General features: G+C 57.6%; 3 protein-coding genes across 5 annotated transcripts; 2 read left to right on the forward strand and 1 right to left on the reverse strand.

Moving 5' to 3' along the window:
• The first annotated feature begins 1091 nt into the window (after positions 1 to 1091).
• On the forward strand, positions 1092 to 9343 carry TNMD (tenomodulin). The gene is made up of 7 exons (XM_085060859.1): positions 1092 to 1169; positions 1294 to 1428; positions 4605 to 4745; positions 5544 to 5645; positions 7465 to 7618; positions 8526 to 8698; positions 8983 to 9343. The coding sequence occupies exons 1-7, from the start codon at positions 1122 to 1124 to the stop codon at positions 9190 to 9192; spliced, it is 963 nt and encodes a 320-aa protein (XP_084916985.1). The 5' UTR covers positions 1092 to 1121; the 3' UTR covers positions 9193 to 9343.
• Positions 9344 to 11857: 2514 nt separating this feature from the next.
• Positions 11858 to 17374, reverse strand: TSPAN6 (tetraspanin 6). 2 transcript variants are annotated; one of them, XM_085060724.1, is made up of 8 exons: positions 16925 to 17369; positions 16637 to 16825; positions 16314 to 16388; positions 15655 to 15753; positions 15270 to 15425; positions 14525 to 14608; positions 12761 to 12848; positions 11858 to 12579 (listed from the first exon to the last, which is right to left on the reverse strand). In XM_085060724.1, the coding sequence occupies exons 1-7, from the start codon at positions 17009 to 17011 to the stop codon at positions 12780 to 12782; spliced, it is 759 nt and encodes a 252-aa protein (XP_084916850.1). In that variant the 5' UTR covers positions 17012 to 17369; the 3' UTR covers positions 11858 to 12579; positions 12761 to 12779. The 2 variants fall into 2 exon arrangements, with proteins under 2 accessions (XP_084916850.1, XP_084916851.1); XM_085060725.1 differs by lacking the exon at positions 16314 to 16388 and having other exon boundaries at positions 16925 to 17374.
• Positions 17375 to 17567: 193 nt separating this feature from the next.
• SRPX2 (sushi repeat containing protein X-linked 2) lies at positions 17568 to 23704 on the forward strand. 2 transcript variants are annotated; one of them, XM_085060728.1, is made up of 11 exons: positions 17568 to 18265; positions 18405 to 18808; positions 20519 to 20602; positions 20682 to 20873; positions 20975 to 21151; positions 21491 to 21617; positions 21727 to 21848; positions 21961 to 22140; positions 22269 to 22402; positions 22477 to 22598; positions 22917 to 23704. In XM_085060728.1, exons 2-11 carry the CDS (start codon positions 18739 to 18741, stop codon positions 23095 to 23097), a joined length of 1389 nt encoding a protein of 462 aa, XP_084916854.1. In that variant the 5' UTR covers positions 17568 to 18265; positions 18405 to 18738; the 3' UTR covers positions 23098 to 23704. The 2 variants fall into 2 exon arrangements, with proteins under 2 accessions (XP_084916854.1, XP_084916852.1); XM_085060726.1 differs by having other exon boundaries at positions 17568 to 18808.
• Positions 23705 to 23811: the final 107 nt, after the last annotated feature.

Consider the following 23811-nt stretch of genomic DNA (forward strand, 5'->3'; position numbering starts at 1 on the left):
CACTGTGCTCTCCCTGAACTATTCAGCATCTCCACTTCTGTCCCTCCAGGATTTACCCCAGGTTGCAGGCAGCAACGTCCCAGTGCTCACAGAGCCAGTGCCAGACCTGCTAAAAGCAATTTCTTTCCCCATTTCTCATCCTGAGCAAAACTCGATGTGGATTTTCTTTTTTTTCAGTGCAATTTTAATTAGCGCATGATGCACTTTGGGTTTTTATTAGAGTAAACAGCTTGGAAAAAGAGTCCATGCCAGCTCTTCTACACCAGGGAGCCTCATCCTGTTCAGACTAGAAACCTCACGCTGGATTTCTGAAAGCCCTTCTTAAGACGGGTTCATTTCCATGAAGAAATGCTACGATTTCAACAAACGGAAATTTTTGAACACAGAAGAAGAAAAAACTTGGTCAGGAAATTCCTGGCTAGGCTGAGTTTGGGGTAAGGCTGTGCTCTCCATGGGGAGAGCTCAGGCTTCACCCCCACACACTACACACGTGCACACTGCATGTGTACATGGAAGCACACATGTGTAAGCGCACACATGTGTAAACGCACACATGTAAACACACACATGTAAGCACACATGTGCCCACCTGCCATGCCCTTGTCCCCCTGCCGTGTCCTCATCCCCCTGCCATGTCCATGTCCCCCTGCCATGCCCATGTCACCCTGCCATGCCCATGATTCCCCTGCCATGCCCATGATCCCCCTGCCATGCTCTTGTCCCCCTGCCATGCCCTTGTACCCCTGCAATGCTGGGACCCACTGTCAGCCCCACTGCAGAGCTCCCCCATCCATGAACCAAGGCAAGCAATGTGCCGATCACAGCAGTGCCCATGTCCCCAAGCTCCAGGGACACCAGTCTGGGCACCTCCAGCCGTGGGCACAGGTGTAGGGCAGAAGAGATTAAACACTAAACATGGCCTGGATGTGTCTGACAGCCACTGCACCATGCAGGCCAATGTCCAGCACGCTGTCCCCACAGCAGGAGCCCCACCAGCTGCAGAGAAAGCTGGCTGTCCTCCGTGGGGGAGGCTGTGGGCCAGCCTTCCCAAGGCATGTGCAATCACAGCTCCTCTAACTCCACCTCGGAGCGGGCTGGCGTCCTCACACTCGGAGGAGACCATGGGAGGGACGGCTCGGCAGAGCCCGGAGCACTGCCGCTTTCTGGACGTAAGTTCTCGGTTTGCCTTGCCACCCTGCATCCCCACAGAGCCACAAATGGCTGAGACGTGTGTCCTCCTCCCTGCTGGAGCCCTCGGCACAGCCTGGCTGTCACTGTTCTGTCATTAAATAGGCAGAAGCAGCCAAGCCGCGGAAGAAGAGCTGCCCCAGGTACCAGCTCTGTGGACTGCTCTTCAGCGTGCTGCTCCTTTCTCTTATTCTGATTTTTTTTGGTGTCAAATACCTCTGGAACCCAGCACCCAGAAAAGTAAGTAAAAACTCTTTGATCTGGCATTTCAGAGTGTTGCTTCCCCAGACAGAGCTGTCCCCCTCCCCTTGACTCACCGAGACTTCTAACAACTCCCCAAAACCCAGGCAACTTCACAAAATGCATTTCCTTGGACCACAAGTATTCATGGGACTTTTAAAAATCTTTGTATTATTCATAACTAGCTTTTACTTTGTACAGGCTGGGTTTTTTCCCTGTCACCGCATTCTTTCCCCAGTTGACAATTACAGGGGATGGGAGCTTCGCCACGAAGAGTTAAAGTTACTCTTATTTCACCGGCAGCAAATTTTATGACAAGTAAGAAAATATTTTCCATTTCATTTCAATTATCTTGCCAGAAACCGGTGGAAAAGTCATTATGCCACCGCATAAAGAGGAGAGAAAGCCAGGACGCAGTGGTGATTGATTGTCATGGATTATATTTCTTACTTTAATGTGTCTGCAATGTGAGGGGACGGTGAGATGGATTAGCTTCTGGAGGAGCTCCTGCTAACTGGATTGGGCTCGTTTATTCCCAGCTGCAGACGGACACTGCTGCAAGTGCTGAGCGTGTCGGGGCAGCAGCAGCACTGTGCATCTCCCAGCTCTCTGCCCGCTGCCCCCAGCAGCCTGACAGCTCTGCCAAAACCCTTTTTGTATCCCTTACCCCAAGTAAATCGTTTAACCTTGAAGCCAACAGCCTGCCTGGTGCCCCTCATCCTCCTTTCCTTTGAATTTCCATGCTCATCCAGGAGGCCTCACTTTGCACCCCGTCGCCAGTGGGTTTTGCCAGCTCTTAAGAACATCTCCAAAATATCACTGCAGAACCAAGGCACTCTCTTTCCCACGCTGGCATCTCCAGTCTCCTCCCTGCCCTATCCTGGAGCTGCTCCAGCCTGGCCAGGCTGCCCTCCTGCTGGGCACAGGAAGCACTCTGCTCACTGGAAACTTTATCTTCTTATCAGCAAATAGAAATAAATACCCCCCAAAATAAAAGAAAAAACAATAAAAGCCATATGTTCCTCCAGAATCCTGCCAAGACCATTATAAAGTCTCTACTGTTCCTAGAAAAACAGGGCTCATGCCAGCCGTGAGGGGAAGAGGCTGTTAACCCCTGGAGGGGAGGTTTTCTCCAATCTGGCAGCACAGAGACAATGCCTCAGCCTCAGAAAGGACACCCAGAACTCCAGCCCTTGGTACCCTCACTGGTGGCACTGGTGGAGGATGGAGTCCATCCAGCCCTCCCCAACACCTGATGGGCAGGAAATTAGGGCATGAGGTCACAAGAAAGCAGTGATATTCCTGTGGTGGAGCTGCAAACTGACTCCCAGAGCTCAGAATTGCCCTGTCCCTATGGCTGTAGGGTTTCTCCAGCTGGCCTGGGAGTCCTCAAGATAAAGCAGAACGAGGGAGGCTGAAGGTTCATAACACTCCAAAATATCAGCCAAGGGGAATTAAACTCTTTAAAGAACAATAAACCCTTCAAGCTTCCTTCGTGTGACTGGGGAGTGGAAAAAAACTTGAAAGAAGAGTTGTTCCTCTGAGGGGTGGCCTTGGACACGGCTCTGCCCTCTGCACAGCAGCCTCTGAGGCAGCCAGCACAGCTGATGATTCAGCTAACGAGGGGATCGTCACAGCCTTGCAGGGGGACATATTTCAACCATGCACCAGCAAGTGTCATTTTTAGCCCTATAAAACATCTCACAGCTCTCTGAACAGCTCAGAGCTGGCAAAGCCCAAGTGGCTTAGCTGGCTGCTGTGCTGGCCAAAGTAATTCTTTGTAAATGGAGAGGCACTTGAAGGTAAGGTGCCACCCGGGATCCTGCCCTCCTTGAAATGATTTATGGCACTGTGTGCATTTTGTCAGTCAAAACCACTGGCCTTCCACCCATTTTAGACTTCAGACGGTTTTTACCATATCATAAAATCCATTGAGAGCTATATATCTTTACAAAAAGCTTCCTGCAGACCAACAGGAGATGCTCACGGCTGCCAAGGCGCACATCACTGCTCTAACCTTTAAGCAGGGGTGAATGTACCCATCAGTTCCCGTCTGCACAGCCAGTTCTGCACCCAGGTGGAGGCAAAACAGGGATACTGATGCTGCTAAGAGGCTTTGAACCCCCTTGCCAAGTGGAAGGATGTGCAGGAGCCAGGGGACTGTGAAAGGGGTTTGGGTTGGCACTAAAGGCAGAGCTCCTGCCCCACAGCATGGAGCCAGCGTGGTCCTTCCCTGGTTCCATGGCCATGCCGTGGGATGAGCAGGGCTTTCCCATCTCCACGCCTCCATCTCTCCTCCCTGCCCCGTGGACTTGAGGGGTTTTGCACAAGCTCTTTGCTTCCACACAGCACCGTTTGATTTGGGAAACGAGACTTCCCAAGGCCCGCCAGCTCTCGCCGCGCCAGCAGGATCGTTTTTGTGCTTCAAACAGCATCTGCCACTGCTCATCCTGCAAGGGTCAGGCATCCGCAGAGACTGCAGGGCGGCAGGGCTGGCGGAGTGCGGAGAGCACCTGCGAGCAGGAGAGAGCTGCTCCTCTGCGCTGCTCCCCGCGGGGATGAGCGCCGCCGGGAAGCTCTGCAGCAGCCCTCCAGGAGGGCTTTGATCCGCAGGCAATCCTTGATCTCCTCCAGGCACAGAGAGCCTCTTAACTCTGCCTTTCCAGGGAAAACAGGAGGCACGGAGATGGAGCAAGTGAGCTGGGGAGGACATGATGGAGCGAGTGAGCTGGGGACACAGTGACAGAGCAAACAAGCCAGGGATGCAGTGTGGAACAAGCAAGCCAGGGAGAAGGGAAAATTAAGTACCTGGGGATCTGGGAATTCTGTCTAGCCTGGGATGTAAGCAGGCTCATGCCACAGAAAGCACCAGCAAAGGCTGAGCTGTGGCAAAGCTCCTGGTGCTAGTGTGGGAGGAGCATCTTCTCCCAGGCTTGACACACATCCATTACCCCTCATCCTGGCTGCAGCCTGCCCTTGCAGCCTGCCCTGGCTCCTGCCTGGAGCTGCCTCTCCTTGTGCTCTCCAGATGATTGCTCCAGCTCAGAGCTGGGCTGTGAGGAAGCAGCCAGTCAGTCCCACAGCAGGGTCCTCAGCAGTGGTGGTCAGGCACCCACTGGACAGCACGTGGAACCAGGGGGTGCTGAGCTGACCCCTGTGTGACTTTGGCCTCCCAGGTTTATGACATGGAGCACACGTTCTTCAGCAACGGTGAGAAGAAGAAGATTGTGATGGAGATTGACCCTCTGGCCAGGACAGAGACCTTCAGCAGTGGGAACGGCAGTGAGGAAATCCTGGAGATCCACGACTTCAAAAATGTAAGTGTGGCAGCTTGTCCCTGAGACCCTGAAGTCTTGCAGCAGGACTGATGGGATCCTTTAGGGCATTGTGAAGTTGCTGGAGCAAGTCCCAGGACTGTTTGCTCCTGCATCAGGGAGAGCAAGACCCAGACTGTCTGGGGATGCCCTCAGAGGAAAGGAGATGTGTTATCCACACAAGCTTCCACCTGTACTTGATAGTTGCATGGTTCAGTTCCAGTGAAATACATCTTAGAAGTGAGAAGACCTAGTTATTGGATTTACCCTTGCAAAGGAAGGCAATCATCATCAGTCTATCCCAGCCCAGTACATTTGTCTGTCTGGAGAGCATTAAAACCTCTCGGCACTGTAGAAGGCTCTCTCTGAAACCTAATTAAAATTTGTAGGGAAATACCCTGTGCAGTGACATATGGCAAAATTTTGAGCTAATAGCCTAGCAGGAACTGGGGGCTGAATGTTCATATAACCATAACGGTCAGATGCTATTCTGCATATTTTTATTTATGATAATGAGAGCTCATGATAGTTATAAGCAGAAGAGGAGCAGAGCAAAATTTTATGACTACCTGCCTTAAAATATTTGTAAAAAGCCTGGTTCTCCCAAACCATAAAATACAATATCCCTTATGAGAACCTGTTAGTACATCTCAGCACCACTGCTGAATGGAACTGGCACAAAAACATCAAAAGGAAAAATACAGCTAAACCCTCCTCCTCCAGCTGTACCCTCCCTACAATGGGTTATTCATGCTACTCTTTGCCCTGACTGCTTTTTGGGTGTTTGCTTTGATCCTGTAGGGAATAACTGGCATCTTCTTTGTGGGACTTCAAAAATGTTTCATCAAAACTCAGACTAAAGTCCTACCTGAGACAACAGAGGCCAAGATCCCTGAGCTTGAGGTAGGTGAATAAAACAGGGCTCCCCTCTGCCCTGGGAAATCCACTCCTCTCCCTGGCATAGGAGCTGCCATTCCTGCCGCCCTCCCATCTGCTCCAGCCTTCCCAGAAATGCTGCAATAAAGACATAATGAGTTGTGATCGCTTCATAAAAAGATCTTATTTCAGAGGATTGCCTATAAAAACAAGTGAAAAGAGACGGGATTAGACAGCGACAGACAAAAACCTCTCAGTACAATAGTGGAGATCAAGAACAATAATCCTGTTGTAGTCAAAAGGTCGTAAGGCAGCTCAGGATTAGCAGGCACCAAAAAGTCAATCAAATTGTTCTCTCCAAAATTTGAGCCTCATGTTTTCAAACAGAATGAGGCAGAAGCAAGGGATTTAAAAGAGTGGCCACGTTTAACAAATGTGATTTGAGAGAGCTCTTGGCATACAGACCCAAGATGTGGGAATCACCAGGCTGGGGTCACTTCTCTGTCCTGCATGGACCTTCATCCCACCGATTGCCTCCTGCATCCATTTAGCTGCCCACTGCATCCTGCTGCAGGGAGCCTCACACTCTGCATGCTGCATGGAAAAACGTGTTGGAGTCCATAACTTAACCCCTCTGTGACACTCCCCTCTGGAGTGACGGCTCAGTGCCTCGACAGCAGCTGTCCTTTGTCCCTGTCCCCATCCCCGAGGCCCTGGTGGTGGCACAGCCTTCCTGCCTCCCCATTTGCAGGGCGGCGGGTGTTAGCAGATTGAATCCCCCCTGAGGAAGCTGCTGCAGATAAAACGCCAGCAGGACACGTGTTTGAAATGAAGCGTGGGCAGAAACATTTCCCTGAATCATGACCCAAATTCCCAGACACCGATTCTTTGATTATGCCCTAAGAAGCTAATAGATCTTTTCAGCTACCGTCGTAAAAGGGATATGACTTCCCAGGCTTTAGCAGAACATTGCCCCGGGTAGAGAGCTGAAATGTAAAACCCAGTGAGATAAATGGAGATTTAAGCTCTAGTCATGTCTTCTTGGAGCCTGCACTCTGCCAGGTCCTGCAGGCAGCACCTCCCTCACCCTGCAGCTTCCACCAGAGACTCCCAAAATGACCCAGGCTAGGTCAGGTTGTGTTGGCTCCTTCCTGTGACTTCCCAAAGCCGTAGGGAAAAATTCTATAAAAGAGATACACAGCTCCAGACGCCTTCTGGAGAGAAAAATGCTTTTTGCCAGCTTGCTCTATGGGCTACCACCACCAACATAGACAATGCTGCCTTGGCAGAGAGCTCAGTGCAGAGCCATCCAATAATCTTTATATATCTCCCTCCCTAAGTGCCTGCCAAAACACACCATGGACTAATGCAATGGCAGAGACATGTGGTATAAATTACAGAATACAGCCGTGCAAAGAATTTCTGTGAGGAGTAAATTAAAACATTCGATCAAAAAATCAGTAGCAGAAGAAGCAGGGAATTAAGTACTGGGAGCAAAGCAGGGAGGAGATGTTTTAATCTTCTGTTTTTAACAAATTGGGGTGTTCCAGAAGGATCTTCCAGATAGCAGGGACTGCACAGGAGAAGGGTCTTGGATGTTGAATTAAGAGAGGAGAACTAAGGGTGGTGTGGGCTTAAGGTGGGCAGGACAGACAAGGCTCAGGATGGGTCTCCCCATGTGAGGACTGTCGGGGTACTGTGTGTGCATCCACTGAGCTCATGAGCCAAGGCAGATGAAGTCTGGGAAGGCAGAGATGCCTCTGGGGGAGCCAAGGGGAGGACGAGCAGCCAGTGGTGGTGAGAAAGTGTCTCACCACGCCAGGGTGAATTCTTGCTCTTCTTCCAGGGAGAAGAAATCACCACCACCTACTTTGAGCAGTCTGTGGTCTGGGTGCCTGGGGAAAAGCCCATTCAGAACAAGGAATTCCTGAAGAGCTCCAAAATTTTTGACATCTGCAAAAATGTGACCATCTTCTGGATCCACCCCACACCAATAGCAGGTACAGGGAGCCTCCCCAAGGAGCTCAAGAGCTCTCTCACTGGGAACAGCCCTGCCACACACGTGTGACCCCCTTGCCCTGTGCTCCTCCGTGACATGGTGGGAACCCATTTTCACAGCCTCTTTGTACATCTCAGACATGAACACAGGAGATCACGGCCAATGTAATAGCAGGGGCTGAGGTTTCTCTCTGCAAAGCACTTGTTTCTGCTGGCTCCCCACCACCCTGCACTTTGCAGAGTGACCACCCTCCTCATAACAGGGGGAAAAAAAATATAATCCTTTGTACCTGCAAAGAGATCAGCACTGCTGGAAACTGGGACGCCTAAATTCTCGTCACCACATGAACATCAGAGTGTGAGCAGACATCTGCATCTAAATCACACGGCGGGGTTGCCACCTCCAGCTGCTCACTACACAGCCCTCGCAGAGGTTGTGGCCTCTGAGATCTGCCAGTGTAATTACCTGCTCTCTCTAACCCACTTCCAGCAGAATGAGCCAGTTTAAAAATCCCTGCTGAGAAAACTCCCTCTGCTCTGCAGCAGCCACAGAGGCACATGGCATGGTCCACAGGTACCAGCCGCTTCACCAGTGGTCCAGAGGGCAGGTGGGCATCAGAGATCCCATGCAGAGGGAGGCTGGTGTCCTTGGCTGCTGTCCTCTTTCTGCTGCCTTGTCCCTGCTGTCCCCATCTGCAGCAGTGCTTGTGTCCTGGGTCGGTGGGTCCAGCTGGGTCACCAACCTGCATCCAAAATCTTTGCCAGGAGCAGGAGGCAATGAAGCACAGCTTTGCTGCTGGGCTCTTCATGTACCTTGGCACCAAATTCTGGTGGAGACATAAATCTTGCTGCTGCATTTGTCCCCCTGCTCAGTGGTTATTGACAGACACGTTTGGGTTCCTCTCACAGCTCCTGAGCTGGCCAGCCTTGAAGGGGCAGAAGAAGAAGACCCTGAGCTGCTCACAGACAGGCAGAGCTGGTTGGATGGGGGGAGTGAACAGGAGCTGGAGGAGGACTCCCAGCCAGGGCCCAAGCGTCGAGCACGGCAGCTCACCGAGGAGGACCTGCCTGTCAACGACTATGTGAGTGAGGAAATCCCACCCTGGGGTGCCCTGGCTGTGCTCTGGGGTGTCCTGGTCACACTCCTGGGGTGCCCTGGTCACAGTCCTGGGGCATCTTGGCCATGGTCCCAGGGTGTGCCTGCTGTGCTCCTTGGGATGCCCTGTGCACGCCATTGGGGTGTCTCCATGCTCCTGGGGAGCTCTGCTCCTCCTCTGGGGTGCCCAGGCTGCCCCCAGGATGTCCTGCCCATGCTCCCGGGGTGCCTCAGCCCCCCCAGCCATCCTACCCTGTCTCTTCCCGGCAGTCGGAGAATGGGCTGGAGTTCCACCCTCTGTGGGATGAGCGAGGCTACTGCTGCGCCCAGTGCCGCCGCGCCAACCGCTACTGCCGGCGGGTCTGCGAGCCCCTGCTGGGCTACTACCCCTACCCCTACTGCTACCAGGGCGGCAGGGTCATCTGCCGCATCATCATGCCCTGCAACTGGTGGATCGCGCGGATGCTGGGCAGGGTGTAGCTGTGCCGTGCCCTCCTGCCCTCTGCCACCATCCAGGGCGTCCTGGCACGGCCGACAGCGGGGCACTGCCCGCGGGATGGCCGGTGAGCCTGCACTCCTGCACGTCCCCGTGGGTGTCCCCGTGGGTGTCCCTGCACCCCGCGCTGTCCCCGTGGGTGTCCCCGTGGGTGTCCTTGCACACCTGCACGTCCCCGTGGGTGTCCCCGTGGGTGTCCCCGTGGGTGTCCCTGCACCCCGCGCTGTCCCGTGTCGCAGCCACGCCGAGCAGCGAGAGGCGAACAATAAACGTCTCGTATGAGCGATTGCAAAGAAAATGGAAAGTCGTTTCGTCTCAGTCTGATGCTTAATGGGTCTGAGAAGTGATCTAATTGCTTGGCTGCCTCGTCACGAGCATCCATAACTCAGGTGCAGGACTGCCAGCTCTCCCTCACTGGAACGTGCAGAGGTCCCTAATTTGCTCCCTGGTGGTGTTCAGCACGTCCTGACCCTCTGCTCCAGCGTGCTCTGCTGTGCTCTGTAGCTGTCACTGGCAGCTCAGGGGTGCCACCAGCCCCTCTGGAGCTGTGTGCAGCACAGGCACAGGGAGAAGCTCTGCAGTGAGCTCCCTGAGAGCCAAGCAGCCAAAGTCACTGGGAGGACCCAGTCCTGTGGAGGACCCCGAGTGCCACCAGGTGTCCCCAGCCCTGTAACCAAAAAACGGGCAAAACCTGAGCTGCAGGAGAGAAAAAGTAAGTCCTTGACAGTGCAGCTGCCCTGAGCAGGACAGTGCCTGCCTCAGGGCTGAAGGTTTAAACCAAAACCTCTGAGCACCCCTGGGTAGACTTCTTCTGCCTGTGACCTTGGGGCTCATGCCAGACCCAGGTTCCAGATTCCATCCCAGGGAGCCAGCTGCTGCCCAGGAGCTCTGACACCCTGCAGGTGTCACCAGGCAAAAGCCTCTCAGTGTCACCAAGGGAAAAGCCTCTCAGTGTCACCAAGGGAGCACACGCTGCCATGGCCGGAATGTACATAGGGAGCAGAGACAGGTGCCAGGTGTGATGTTCCCAGGGTTGCCAGACCCCCTTCACATCCCCGCAGCTCCTGTGGGCATGTCAGCACGTTTTAGGGCCATTCCCCTCACTGACAACATGGTTAAAACACTGGGAACATGGAGAGACACAGCTCCCCACATGGCATCCCAAGGGACACCAACCAGCCTTGGGGACACCAAGAGTTTCTGACAAGTCCCCTGAGACATTTATCCCCCTGAGAGGGGAGGCTCAAACACAGTGGGGGGATGTGTGAAACTCACCCAGCCACAGCTGCTGCAAGAAACCAGAGCCCTGGGCCAGCCAGCAATGCTTGTCCCTGCTCAGGGTGTCCAGACAGGTGACCAAGGTGCTTCCAGTGCCTCTGCCAGGACATCAGTGTCTCAGGTCTGCCTGGCACCTCCCGCAGCTCATGCCTGTACCTTCAGGACATCTCCCCAAATTAAACTGAGCTCTCTACATAAGTGCTATTTCACCAGGTAAGATCCACCCCCTCTGATGGCTGCACTGCTTTTGCTGCCTGTGGGGATGAGCAGGCTGGACAAGCTGCCACATTCCCCAGGTCAGCACTACCCATGCTGGATTTCCTGCAGCTGCTTGGAAACCTCCAGGCTCCCTGTGCCACCCTCTGCCTGTACCATCCCCAGCAGATGCCCCAGGAAGGAAGCTGCCTGCAGGGGCACAGAGCAGGGCAGGGTCTTTCCCTCTGTGCAGGCTTTAAGATGACAATGGGTTTACCCAAACCTGTTCCTGCCTCTCACATGTCGCTGCCCTGTCTCCATCCATCCGTTCACTGCCGTCAGCCAATCTCCAGCCCCACTTCCGTGCTCTGACGCATTCTGCCTTGCCATCCCAAGCCAGGAGGCTTTCAGCCAGCCAGGAGCTGACAAGAGACTGATTTACTCACCTGGGATAAATGTAGCACGAGGATTTGGGGCGTTTCCCTCCAGGTTCCTCCGTCAGCAGCGAGGCTGGCCCGTTTGGGGTCATTGCTGGGCTGCAGCAGCACCGAGGCAGTGTTTGCAGAGGGTGACACTGACAAAGGGCCACCACTGCTACCTGTGGCTCCACTGCTCTATTTTCATGTGCCTCCTCCCCAGGAACAGAACAGGCAGCCCTGCACCCAGCCAGATACAGCTTGAGTGCAGTGCTTGAGACCCAAAAACCCCCAGCTTGGCAGAGGGGTGCTTCACTGCATCACCATGCTCACGAAGGCAGAGGCTTGCTGAGCAAACAGCCCAAAAACGAGCAGTAACAAATGAACTTAAAAGCTTAAATCCACATTTCTAGCTCTGGGGAGCAGCTGGAGACTGGCAGTGCCCTGCCCCTTGCTCCAAGTGGGCAGCCAGCAGGCCCAGGATGCACATGTTCACACTGGGCTGAACTTATCCACCGAGCTCCGGGGCTGGGGTGCTCCAGGCCCTCTGCTTCAGCACTGTTACACAACCACTGTTATGAAGAAAATTCAATTACAGAAGTTATTTGCAAGCAGAAGTGCACCAGTGCACGTTGGAGGAATGCAAACTGCAATGGCCAGAGCTTCCTGGCTGGCCCGGAGTGAGCAGATCACCCCTGGGGGGACTTGCTGCTCTTCAAGCAGAGGAATTTCCAGGACATGAAAAGAAAAGTCAAGGAGGTTTCATAGAGTAAAATATCTTAATATTTATTGTGTCTCAGGACAAAAGAATTCTACTCAATACATAAAATGAGTTGAAGCAGCATATAATACTGACAATCAAGTCACAGCTGAATCGGTGCAAGGACACCTACCAAGGTAAAGGCACCAGGAGCTACATCACCACACCTTGCTACAGCTTACAAAGAACCACTACAGCCTGTACTTAAAGAAGTACAACTATAAAAAGTATATAAAACCCAGGGGAGGGATGAGAGAGAGAGAGAGCTTGGCAACAACCTTGCTGAGCCAAGGCTTCAGGCAGGCAGGACTGTGCTTTAACAGCCCTATCTCAGGAACAGCCATGTCTGGAGAGCAAGGGGACATCAAGGGGCTGCCAGAGGGAGGGGAAGCATTGCTTTCCCAATGGAGGCACTGAGGATGAGCACTGGGACACCTGGGAGGCCACCAGCATGGCCAGTTCAGCACGGTGTGGCACTCAGGGAAGAGCCAGGGTGCAGCACCCAGATGATCATGCTGGCTGCAGCCACCACAGCTACACCAACTATCCCAGGCTGTGGCACAGCAGAGCAGTGCCAGGACAAGTCCCTGAGTGCACCAGGACAGCTGCTGCACTCGTTTCTATGAGCTAGTTGAGAAGAAGATCAGTCAGTTCAAAGCAAGATTTCACTGAGTGGCATCCAGAGGAAAACTGGAGGTGGAGGAATCCTCCCCAGGCATTCCCTGCAATGCAGAGAGCAGAGAGTTAACAGACAGGATGGATTTACACACAGCTTGAAATGACACAGCAGACACGGCCTTGCAGGTGCCCTCTAATCCCACACTCACATGTGGCACCCTGACCCCAGGGGTGACCAGGCAGCTGCCAGGGGGCAGAGGAAGCCCACCAAGCTTACAGACATACCCAGCCACAGGGGAGCCAGCTACACCATCTCATACTGATTGTTGGTGATGTACCGGGACAGGCAGCAGGAGAGAATGATGCCAATCAACTGAAAAAGAGGGGAAAAAACCAAAACACATGTTTGAGGTAGCCAAAATCAGAGAGGGGTGTTTTGAGCAGAAAACCTGACAAATTGATCCAGGGTTTTATGAAATCCAGGGATGGACAGTGGGGTTTACAAACCACAAGGGCTGTTGTGCCCTGCTTTGGAATCACCAAAAATGACTAAAGCAGAGGATCCTGGCAGGCACCAGCTAAACAAGCTCCTCACAAGAGGTGCTCCACGTCCCATCCTGTTACATTTTGTTTCATGAAGCATCTAGTGTTTTATGGTAATTGCAGAGATTACACAGATATCAGGAGCGTCACAGCCAATTACACAGCCACTGGAGAATGGCAGCAAGGACAGTGGGGAAGCAAGGCCACTGTTCTCACGTCAGGAAGGTACTGTTATCACAACAGAGCCTCCCAGCACCTGTGCAGACATTCAGGGCCAGATCCTGCATGACTCTGAGCTCCACAAGCAAAGTTGGAGGCACATCAGTACAACAGGTCCCTGTCAGATGCGTGACCCAGCAAAGCTTGCTGAAGAGGCAATAAAAGCCAGGAGCTGGTTACAATTCCCAAGCCCACCATCAGCTGAGATAATGCTGCAGCTGGCAGTGTGTGTGCAGCTCACCATTCGTGTATCAGCCACATCTCAGTGAGCCCAGAGCAAGCCCAGCCCGGCCGAGGAGGCGAGTGGGGCGAGCAGCTGGGCACAGTGGCTCCAGCTCTCAGGCTCTCCCGAGGCACTCAGCAGTGTGAGCTGCAGCCAGGGGCTGTCTGCTCCCACCTCTCCCCCAGTTCAGTCCATCCGTTATGGCAAACACACGGTGACAACTCATTAGAGCTGAATATCCTGCCAGGGCTCCTGCTCCCCACGCCAGCCAGCAGCACCTTGACACTCACAGCCAGTGAGTGCCACATCGAGGGGAGGCACAATCTGAGCCCCTCCAAAGCCAAGGCCAGCTGGATTCCACAGTGCAGCCCAAGGAGGGCCAGCTGCACATCCTTCACGTGTCAGAAAGCCCTCAGCACCTCGGGAAAGCCCAGCACGGCACAGCAGAGCTGGGGGCAGGGGCCTCTCGCTTCCTGCCGGGATACAGCCTGCCGGAGCAGGGCTGGAGAGCTGCTGCTGCTGCTGCGGCTCCTGCAGGAAGTGTCCTGCAGGATAAAGTGCAGCAGACACTGGGGACAAGGAGGGAGAGGACACAGTGGCAGTGTAGGGTGGCCTGAGGGGTGTCAGCCACCAGCACAGGTGGTGCCCCACGGCACTCACAGGACTCCACCGCAAGGAAGCAATGCCAAAACACCTTCCTGGTGACAGTTGTGGGTGGGTAGGAAAAGGAAGGACGCAAATTTGATCTCTGCCAACAGCAGCCGCAGGGTTTGTCCATCTGGGTTTGTTTTTCCTTGAAGTCGGCTGTTCCAGAGAGGAGCTCTTTCCAAATAAACCTGGGCTCAAGGAAATAGAGCTGGTGCTTCAGCCCGGGGTGCAAGAGACTGGGGCCAGCATAGCAGTCAGATTAAACCCAAGGGGAATCCACAGAGTAGCTGCTCCTCCCTGGCTGAAACCAACCGTGCCTTTTGTACACACACCAGACTTTGCACTGAAATTAAATACCTCCAGAGACATGCTAACTTCACTCTGCATTCTTCCCGAGCCAGACAAGGGAGATTTACCTGGAAACACGCGATGCCAAAGGAGATTCCGGCCACAACACTCATTTTGGACTCCATTGTTGACGTTACCAGGAAAAAACAGCCCTGTAGAGGAGGGAATATAAGCACATGGGTCCACTGCTTTCCACTCCCAGGAATACAAACCAGCACCTCCCCAAAGCACTGGCAGCTCACAGAGGGTCCTGTGCAGGCAGCTGGGGGGCCCTGGCTGCCCTCCCTCCCACCAGACCTCAGCAAAGCCATTCCCCTATCCATCAGGGCTGCCCCAGCCAGTCTCCCAGCCCAGATGCCTTATCAAGGGGAGCACTGCCCTTGGGCTGCTCCCAACCTGAGCAAGGTGACTCATCAGAGGAAGGTTCCTTGCATCACTCCACATCCCTGTGGATGAGGTCACATGTACTCACCAGCGGGTCAGGACTTTGCACCGATGGCAGATGTCAGCACTGCCGAAACAAACTTTACGGGGAAACTACTTCCTCAGTGACCTGTTCTTCAAAACACACCTCCCCAAACACCAGTGCTTGGGTCTTGAAGGAAGGAGTGGGGGAACCTCAGACAGAAGGGAGGACTCCATACCCTTCCCCTACCTGCACTCCAGGGGAGTCCCTGGGCCGCTGAACACCTTCATCAATAGGGCAGTTCTCCTTTCAAGCCTCCCAGGGACAGACTAGTCCTCTGCCACACACCCATCCCTGCCCTGCCCACCTCCAGGACTTGCAGGAGGATTTTTCTGAGCTTAACTTACATCCACAAACACTTTGAGCTTGGCCTTGTTTGGGTCTTTCAGATCTTCCTCCGAGCAGTCGTTCTGGCTCTTGCAACAGCTCCGGGGGAAGCCCCTCTGGCTGAAGTATTCAGTCCTCTCCCAGTCAGAGTAGTTCTGCACCCCACAGCAGTGCAGCTGGAGCAGGAAGCACATTTGGTCACACCAGAGAACTGACCTCCAGTGCCACCATCACCCCCATGGCTCCCCAACCCTTGCCTCTGCAGGAAGCCCATCACACCCATCATCTCCCAAATTCCACAGCCTGTGACAGGGATGCTGATGCCACAGAGGTCCAAGGCGATGCCCTGGGGCAAGGGGGGCATTCCCAGCTGTTGCCAGCCAGGTGCCAGCCTGGGGCTCTCACCGTTCTCTGGATGGTGTCGACTGCCTCGCTGTGCCGATCCGCGGTCACGTTGTAGTCCCTCAAGGCCAGGTTCAGGTTACTCTCAAAGTTTGTCTTGATCTGTAAGAGAGAGGTCTCAGTGGCAGTGCTGTCCCCTCCCACCCTGCAGGGCCAGCATCCCCACGTTAGTCACTGCTGGGTGATGGCAGGAATGACTCCGGCCACGGCCAGCAGACATTTCCCAGCCAGCAGGCAATTAGAGGCTGTATTAAAGGGCAGCCTGGATGCACTGTGGCAGCAGGGATGCTGTGTGTAATAACAAGGACCTGCACCGTCCCAGCTCCCTCCCAAGCAGGTACAGAAACCCTCCATGGAGCTTTAATTACTGGAATTATTGCAGAAGATAGACCAAAGCCAGAAATTACAGTCCAGGGCTACTCTGCCTGTTCTGATGAAGGGACAACGTGCCGTGCTGGGCTGACCCTAAAGCCAGGCTAGTCACTCTGGGTCCTTACAGGGACCAAGCTGCTCTTTGGGCTGTTTTAACCCCATTTTTGTTAAACTAAGAACCACTCCCAAGCAGCACCTCTGTCCCTCCAGTGACATCTGCAGCTGCACTTGGGTTAAAACCAGCATCAAACTCACTGTGCATCACTGGGTCAGTGGCCACCCCGACTCACCTCGTGCCTGAAGACGAACCCCACGATGGCAGCCACCAGGACGATGAGGAAGATGAGGGACAGGAGCATGGCATACTGCGGGCAGAAAGGGTGGGATGGGAGGGGGTGGATGGGATGGGGCAGGACAGGATGGGATGGGATGGAACGGGATAGGGTAGGACAGGAGAGGATGGGGTAGGGATGGGATAGGGTAGGGTAGGGATGGGATGGGATCGGATAGGAACAGGATGGGGAAGGATGGGACGTTTCGGGATGGATCAGGGTGGGTCGGGATGGATCCGGAGAGGATGGGACCCCATCCCACCACGTCCGAGGCCACCCACCAGCTTGAGCATCCAGGTGCTGCCGCGGCAGGTGGCAAAGCAGCCGAAGGTGCCCAGGAGCACAACGACAGTGCCAGCGCCCACCAGGACGAAGGGGACATTGGTGGCTTTCTCGTCCAACAGGGAGAAGTAGACGGCCAGGCTCACCCTGCCCCAGATGCCCACGGCCAGCAGCACAATGCCCGACACCTGGGGAGAGGGGAAAGCCGCGGCGGCTCGCGATTGTCGCGACAGGGCGGGGCGGCCGCGACTCGTGGGGGGGTAGGGCGGGGTGGGGTCGGCGCTCACCCAGAAAACGAAGGTGTAGGTGAGCAGGACGCTCTTGAGGCAGGTGATCACCGGCTTCGTCTGCAGCCGCCGCGACGGGGACGCCATGGCCGACACGGGGCGACTGCGGGGCCGGGACGGGACCGGGGCGGGCGGGGCCTCGGGGACACGCCCCGGACACGCCCCTGGGCGGAGCCAGTCCCGCCGCGCCCCGCCCGCCGGAGGTGCCCGAGAGCTCCCGGAAAGGGCCGAGCGCCGTGCGCCTCCCGCTTTGTCCGCGAGGGGGCGCCCCGGGCCACCCCTGTGACACCCCCTGTTCGGTGTCACCCCCTGTCCGGGGCCACCCCCTGTCCGGGGCCACCCCCTGTTCGGTGTCACCTCCCGCTTGTCCCCTGTCACTACCTGTCCGGTGTCATCTGCTGCCTGGCCCGTGCCACCCCGCTGTTCTGTGCCACCCCCCGCCTTTCCCTAACGCCCCCTGTCCGGTGCCACATCCTGCCAGCCCCGTGCCACTCGCTCTCCAGTGCCACCCACTGCCTCCTCTGTGCCACCCGCCTGCTGGTGCCACCCCCTGCTTGTCCCATACCACCTCCTGCCTGCTTGGTGCCACCCGCTGCCACCTCCCGTCTGCCCCGTGCTACCCTGTGCCACCCCTTGCCCTTCCTCCCCGGCGTCACCCCCTGCCTGTCCCGTGCCACCTCCTGCCCCGTGCCAGCCAGTTCCTGCTCTCCTGCTCTAGCGGCTGCTGCTGCTGCAGCCCTAGCACGCCGCACCCCCTGTCCAGGTGTCCAGCGGGACAGCCACCCTGCGGCCCGGCACATGGCACTGCCAGCACGCCAACAAGCGCCGGGCTTCCTGCCTTCGTGGGGCGAGTGCTGCCGTCGCCTCCCGGGGATGTCCCCGGGCTGCGGGGGCTCTGGGCTCCCCACAAGCGGCCAGCAGCCCCGCACGGTGGCCTCCAGCCTGCCTTCTCCTGCCCAGGACAGTGTGTCATTAATTAGCGCACTCGCCAGCCTGGCCGCCGCATAATTAGCCCATTGAGACAGCAGCACGTCCTCCCCCCCTCACCACCCCTCGGCAATGCTCCTACCTGTCCGTGCCAGGCTCATCCCTCGTTTTTCCTTGCCCACGCGGTCCTGTGCCCCAGAGCCAAATCCCGGGTGGCTCCAGCTCCCGCCGTGCCTCCCTCCTGACCCCAACACGGCGGGCTGTGGGGCAGCGGATCCGAACAAAGGCACTGCGCTACCTCTGCCTCTCGGGGGCCGAACTTGAGCTGCGAAACCCCAGCTGGAAACGCTTGCTCGGCAGCGGTTTCGGAGCCTGCCGTCTGCAGCGGGGTCTCTCCCTCCCTCCCGGCAAGAGGTGGGGAAAGGGGACCTGGCTCCTGCGGTTTTGTGCTCGTCCCTGCAGGCCCCCCGTTCCCGGAGCCCGGCAGGGCTGGCACAGGCTCGGCTTGGCTCTCTCCTGTGTCTAAACAGGCTCCTGGCTCTTCTCCTTGCAGAAGAAAACCTCTTACAACCTTTTAAAGCCCCGGAGAAGCAGGAGGCACGTTGGAAAACGGGTGATCCTGGGATTTATTATTTTTTTACAATCTCATCATTTTGGGCCTGACTCACGGCTTTTGAATGTTTGGGATGGGCAGCCAAGGGGGAAAGTAAGTTTGCTCTGCACAAGCAGAGGGCCAGGCAGGAGGGACAGACATCTGTGCAGTGACAAGGCGACAGAGGGGGCCGTCGTGCTGCCTCCAGCTCCTGTCCATCCTCGGCAGGGCTCGTGGCTGCTGCCGGACCCAGCAGGGCAGGTGGGCTGCCCGCGCCAGCCCCCGGCTCCCCAGGATGGCGCAGGAGGCAGCCCCCGTCCTGCTGGTCGTCCTTGCCAGGCTGGTGGCATCCACGTGGCATGAAGGTGAGTGCCGGGGTGTGCGGGCACCGCGGGGCTCCTGGAGGTGGCAGCCTGTGCGGCTCTGCTCCTGTTGAGGGCTTGCCGTGGGAAGGGATGGAGGGTGCGTGGGTGCAGCGACGCCGGGAGTGCATCAGTGCCCGAGGCTATGGGGTGCCCCATCAGTGCCCGAGCTGTGGGGCGCAGGGAGGAACGGAGGGGATGCTGGCAGGCATCCAGGGAGGAGCAGAAAACTAACATCTTCCTCACACCCCCGCCCGCGGGAGAGCAGTTTCTCGCTGACTCCCTGCTCCCGCGGGGGACATCGGCCGGCAGATGTTTGCCTGGACGGAGCACACAGTCCCTACCCACCCATGGCTGGACGACCAGGTCACAGGCCTTGTTTGGGGTGGTTTCCCCGTTCCCTGCTTCCATCCCCTCCCCTGGCCATGCTGCCAGCACGCCTGGCTGGAGATGCTGGTGCCCAGCGCAGCCGGGACCGAGCTGTCCCCAGGTGAGAAGGAAAAGGCAGCTCTTGCAATAAAAGGAAACATGGCCATTAAATGGCACATCTGCCTGCGGGGACACAGTGCGCTCTGTCCCCAGGGCCCGGCGGGAGTCTTGGCAGCCCCTCCGGGAAACAGCTCTGTTCACCAGGTCACCGATGCATCCCCACTGCCGCCCCATGGGTACCATCCCTGCTCCTCTGCTCCCCGAGGCAGCCGTGACAGCGCGAAAAGGGCATCAGGATAAACGCTTTGTGAAAGCGAGCGGACAGCTTGAGGGAAGCGGTGGGAAGCCGCTCTATAGTAAAGTTCATGTTGGAAAGATTGCTAATGGAGTTTCCTCGCCGTGGCGCCGGGGCTGCTGCTCGGATCGGCCCCGGCGGATATCCCCTTCCCAAAACCCGGAGCACAGACAAGGGGAGGTTGGGTGCAGGCACGGCGGGGCTGTCGCTTTGCCTGGGGTCCCTTCGGAGGCTGAGCATCCCCGCCATGCCGGGGGGAGCGCGGTGCGGGGGGCTGGCGGCGAGCGGGGGGCAGCGCTGGCGGGGGCCAGCGGAAACGCGGCGGAAACGTGAGCTCAGTGCTGGGGAATGCCGCGGCCGGCCGAGGCGCCGAGGGGCCACGGGGGAGGACGTCAGCCCTCAGTCCTTCCCCACCGGAGAATCCCTTGGCCATGAAGGCACGGTGCGGGCCGGAGGGTGACCCACAAGGATGGCGTAAGGCTGTCCTCACCCCATCCGTGGGGCCCCTCTGCGCAGCACTGGTGGCGTGCGGCCAGATCTCGGCCCAAGCCCCTTCAGCAGCTTCATCCTTCCCTGGAGCACAGGCGAGGGGCTGCATCCCCACCAGCCCCCGGCCGGGCAGCGTGCCTGTCATCCCTTGCCGTGGTGAGGGGGTGGGAAGGAAAGCGCAGCTTTCTTCCTTCCCTCGGGATGCCCCGTGGCAGGGACGGTGCCCTGGGAGCCGGTGGAAGGACTTCCCGGCAGCACGAAGCTGGGGGTCGGTGCCAGCCCACGCGGTGCCAGCACCCGTTTCCTGCCACAACCACGGCTGCCTCTGCCGCTGTTTAGTCTGCGGCGGGTGCCAGCACACACCATGTCACTGGGGACTGGGCTGGCGAGCTGCTCGGCTTAACCCTTGACAGCAGCCCCAAGGACTCGGACAGGGTCTGTCTCGGGGAGTTTTGCAGCCACAAACTACCCCGCCCGCCTGTCTCTTCCTTCCTCCCCAGGGTCTGGCTACTACCTGGAGAGTCACACCAACGAGGTGTACGCAGAAGAACCTCCTCCTGAGCCTGCCCCGGATTACCGTCGAGGTAATAGCATCCAACCCATCCTTTCAGGGGGAAACCGAGGCACGGCGGGCGCCTCCCTCACCTCCCTGCTCTCTCTCAGTGCCCCAGTGGTGTGCCACGCTCAACATCCACCGCGGAGAGGCCACTTGCTACTCACCGCGGGGCAGCTCCTACCGCAGCAGCCTGGGGACACGCTGCGAGCTGAGCTGCACCCGCGGCTATCGCCTGGTGGGTCCCAGCGCTGTCCAGTGCCTGCCCAACCGCCACTGGTCCGGGATGGCATACTGCCGCCGTGAGTGTCCCCAGCCCTTGCCTCGCCCACGGCGGCAAGTCTAGGCTGCTCTGGCATGGCCGGCAGCAGCTTCCCTCCCCTCTTTGCTCTCTCCACGGCAGAAATCCGGTGCCACGTGCTGCCAGCGGTGCTGCGGGGCTCCTACGTGTGCTCGGCGGGCGTGCAGATGGATTCGCGCTGTGACTACTCCTGTCAGCCCGGCTACCAGCTGGAGGGTGACCGGAGCCGCATCTGCATGGAGGATGGGCGCTGGAGCGGCAGCGAGCCAATCTGTGTAGGTAAATTCTCACCCCGTGCTGCTGGGGCACGCAGGGGCTGATCGCCCTCCGTGCCTGGGGTGTCTGCAGGTGTCACCTCCCATCCAACCCGGACATGTCCCGGTGCTGGCTCCTGCCCCTGCCTCCCTCGGGACCCCTGTCCCCGCTGCTCCCCGCAGTGCCATCAGCCCTGAAGCGCAGTCCCCAGCCGGGGACGGGGGCACTCAGTGCTGGCTGTACAGCAGGTCCGGATGGCTCCAAGGTCCCTGGGGTGGTTCAGCACTGGGGCTGGTGCCTCGCTCTCACAGCTCAGCCAAGGCATCCACAGGGTCCCTGAGCCCTTCTCCTCCCTCTGGGCAGATATGGAACCTCCCAAGATCCGCTGTCCAGACTCCCGGGAGCGCATAGCAGAGCCAGGCAAGCTGACTGCCACCGTCTACTGGGACCCTCCCCGCGTGAGGGACTCTGCTGACGGTGTCATCAAGAGGTGAGGGCGGAGGGGCTTCAGGCACTGCCAGCGAGGGCTGGAGGCCATGCCAGGTGCCACTGTGCCCCTGCCTGGGGCGCTGATGGAGAAACCCGTCTGTCGGGTGCAGGGTGATGCTGCGGGGCCCAGAGCCCGGCTCCGAATTCCCTGAAGGAGAGCATGTGATCCGCTACACCGCCCACGACCAGGCTTACAACCGAGCCAGCTGCAAGTTCAGGATCCGTGTCCAAGGTGAGAGGGCTGCCGTGGGCCGCTGGCTGCTCCCTCCAGCTGCAGGCTCCGCAGCCACTGCTGGGGCTGTGCTCCATCACCCGCAGCGCTCACCCAGCTGCCCTGTGTGCAGTGAGGCGCTGCCCCGTCCTGAAGGCTCCGCAGAATGGCTACATCTCCTGCACCTCCGACGGCAACAACTACGGTGCCACCTGCGAGTACCTGTGCGACGGGGGCTACGAGCGCCAGGGCACCTCCCTGCGGGTCTGCCAGTCCACGCAGCAGTGGACAGGCTCCCAGCCCCTTTGCACACGTAAGTGCTGCCGGCAGGGCGGGACCGAGCCGTGGCGATGCCCAGCGCTTCGGGGGATGCTGCCTGGTGGGTGGAGGGGTGACGGGGAGCACGATAGCACCTCCCTGCACACTTGTCTCTTGCCCCAGCCATGCAGATCAACACAGACGTGAACTCGGCCGCCAGCCTGCTGGATCAGTTCCACGAGAAACGCCGCCTCTTGGTCATCTCGGCCCCCGACCCCTCTAATCGCTACTACAAGATGCAGATCTCCATGCTGCAGGTGAGGAGAACTGCCTGCTGTCCCCCTCCCCACCTGCACATCCAGCCCCCTCTCACTGTCCCCCTGCTCCCCAGCAAGCTGCCTGCGGGCTGGACCTGCGCCACGTCACCACCGTGGAGCTGGTAGGGCAGCCCCCACACGAGGTGGGACGCATCCGGGAGCACCGGCTGTCCCTTGGCATCATCGAGGAGCTCAGGTAGGGGAGGTGGGGGGCTGTCCTGCAGAGCCAGGTGCCTGTTCAAGGGGACAGGGAATGGGAATGCCCCCAGGAATGGCAATGCATGAGGATGCAGTTGGGTTCATGAAGAGCCCCTTTTTCTGCACCGGAGGGGCTTGTGCAATGGGGGGAACATCCCTGCAAGTCTGAATGCAGTATCACCAGAGCTTCCCAGAGCTCACAGCCCCGAGGAAGCAGAAGCCCTCACTCCAGGAGGACCTCAGCATGATTGCAAGAGGCGGGCAGGCTCAGGCCTCAGTGCGAGCATCCCTGAGCAGCCACCCCTTGCACCTGCAGGCGCTTCCTGCACCTCACACGCTCCCACTTCAACGCGGTGCTGCTGGACAAGGCGGGCATTGACCGCGAGCGCTACATCTCCCCGGTCAGCCCTGACGAGCTCTTCGTGTTCATCGACACCTACCTGCTGAGTGACCGTGAGGCGGCCAGGCGAGCACAGAGCGGGGACCCCTGCGAGTGAGCCAGCGCCGGGAACACCTCCTGCACTGCCCTCAGGGGATGGACACCTTCCTTTCTGCTTTTCTAGTCGCCCACTGTAGAGGAGGAGCAGGGTGCCAAGGGGCTCCGGGGAAGGGGAGCCCCTCTGCGGCTGTTCTGGCACAGAGAGGCGAGCAGGGACTGTGTGCCAGCAGTGTCCCACTGCCCGGCAGCCAGGAGCTGGTTCCAGCTGGGGGATGGCTCAGCCCAGCCAGGACCGTGGCAGGAGAGGCTGGAGTGCCCTTGCTCAAATCCCAGGGCAGGGGGGAGATGGGGAGCCAGAGGCAGGGCAGGGAGGGCAGGCAGGCCAGCAGTGCAACAGCCTCTAACACAGCAGCTTCAGCCTCCCCACAGCTCACCCCGTGCACAACCCGGACCCGATGGCTCCCACTCTGAAAGCCCTTATTGAAAGCAAATGGCCCCACACTCAGCAGAGCCCATAGCAGCCAGGCAGCATGCAGTCCACCCCAAAGGGCTTGCATCTCCCCTGCCACCCACTCCCTCTCCCACCACCCACGGGGCACCCTTTCTGGGAACTGCTTTGGCAGTAGAATATTAACTTGAAATAAATAAATTTGTATAAAAAGTCATTGCCGGCACATGTGTCACTGAGAGGCTTGGGAAACAAATGTTTCCTGGGGACCACAATCACCAACCCCCCCAGGCTGACCACACTCAGCTCCATCCATCCAGGGCT

The sequence above is a fragment of the Lichenostomus cassidix genome, chromosome 4A (genome assembly GCF_008360975.1).
Source record: "Lichenostomus cassidix isolate B80296 chromosome 4A, HeHo_3.0, whole genome shotgun sequence".
Classification (NCBI taxonomy): Eukaryota; Metazoa; Chordata; class Aves; order Passeriformes; family Meliphagidae; genus Lichenostomus; species Lichenostomus cassidix.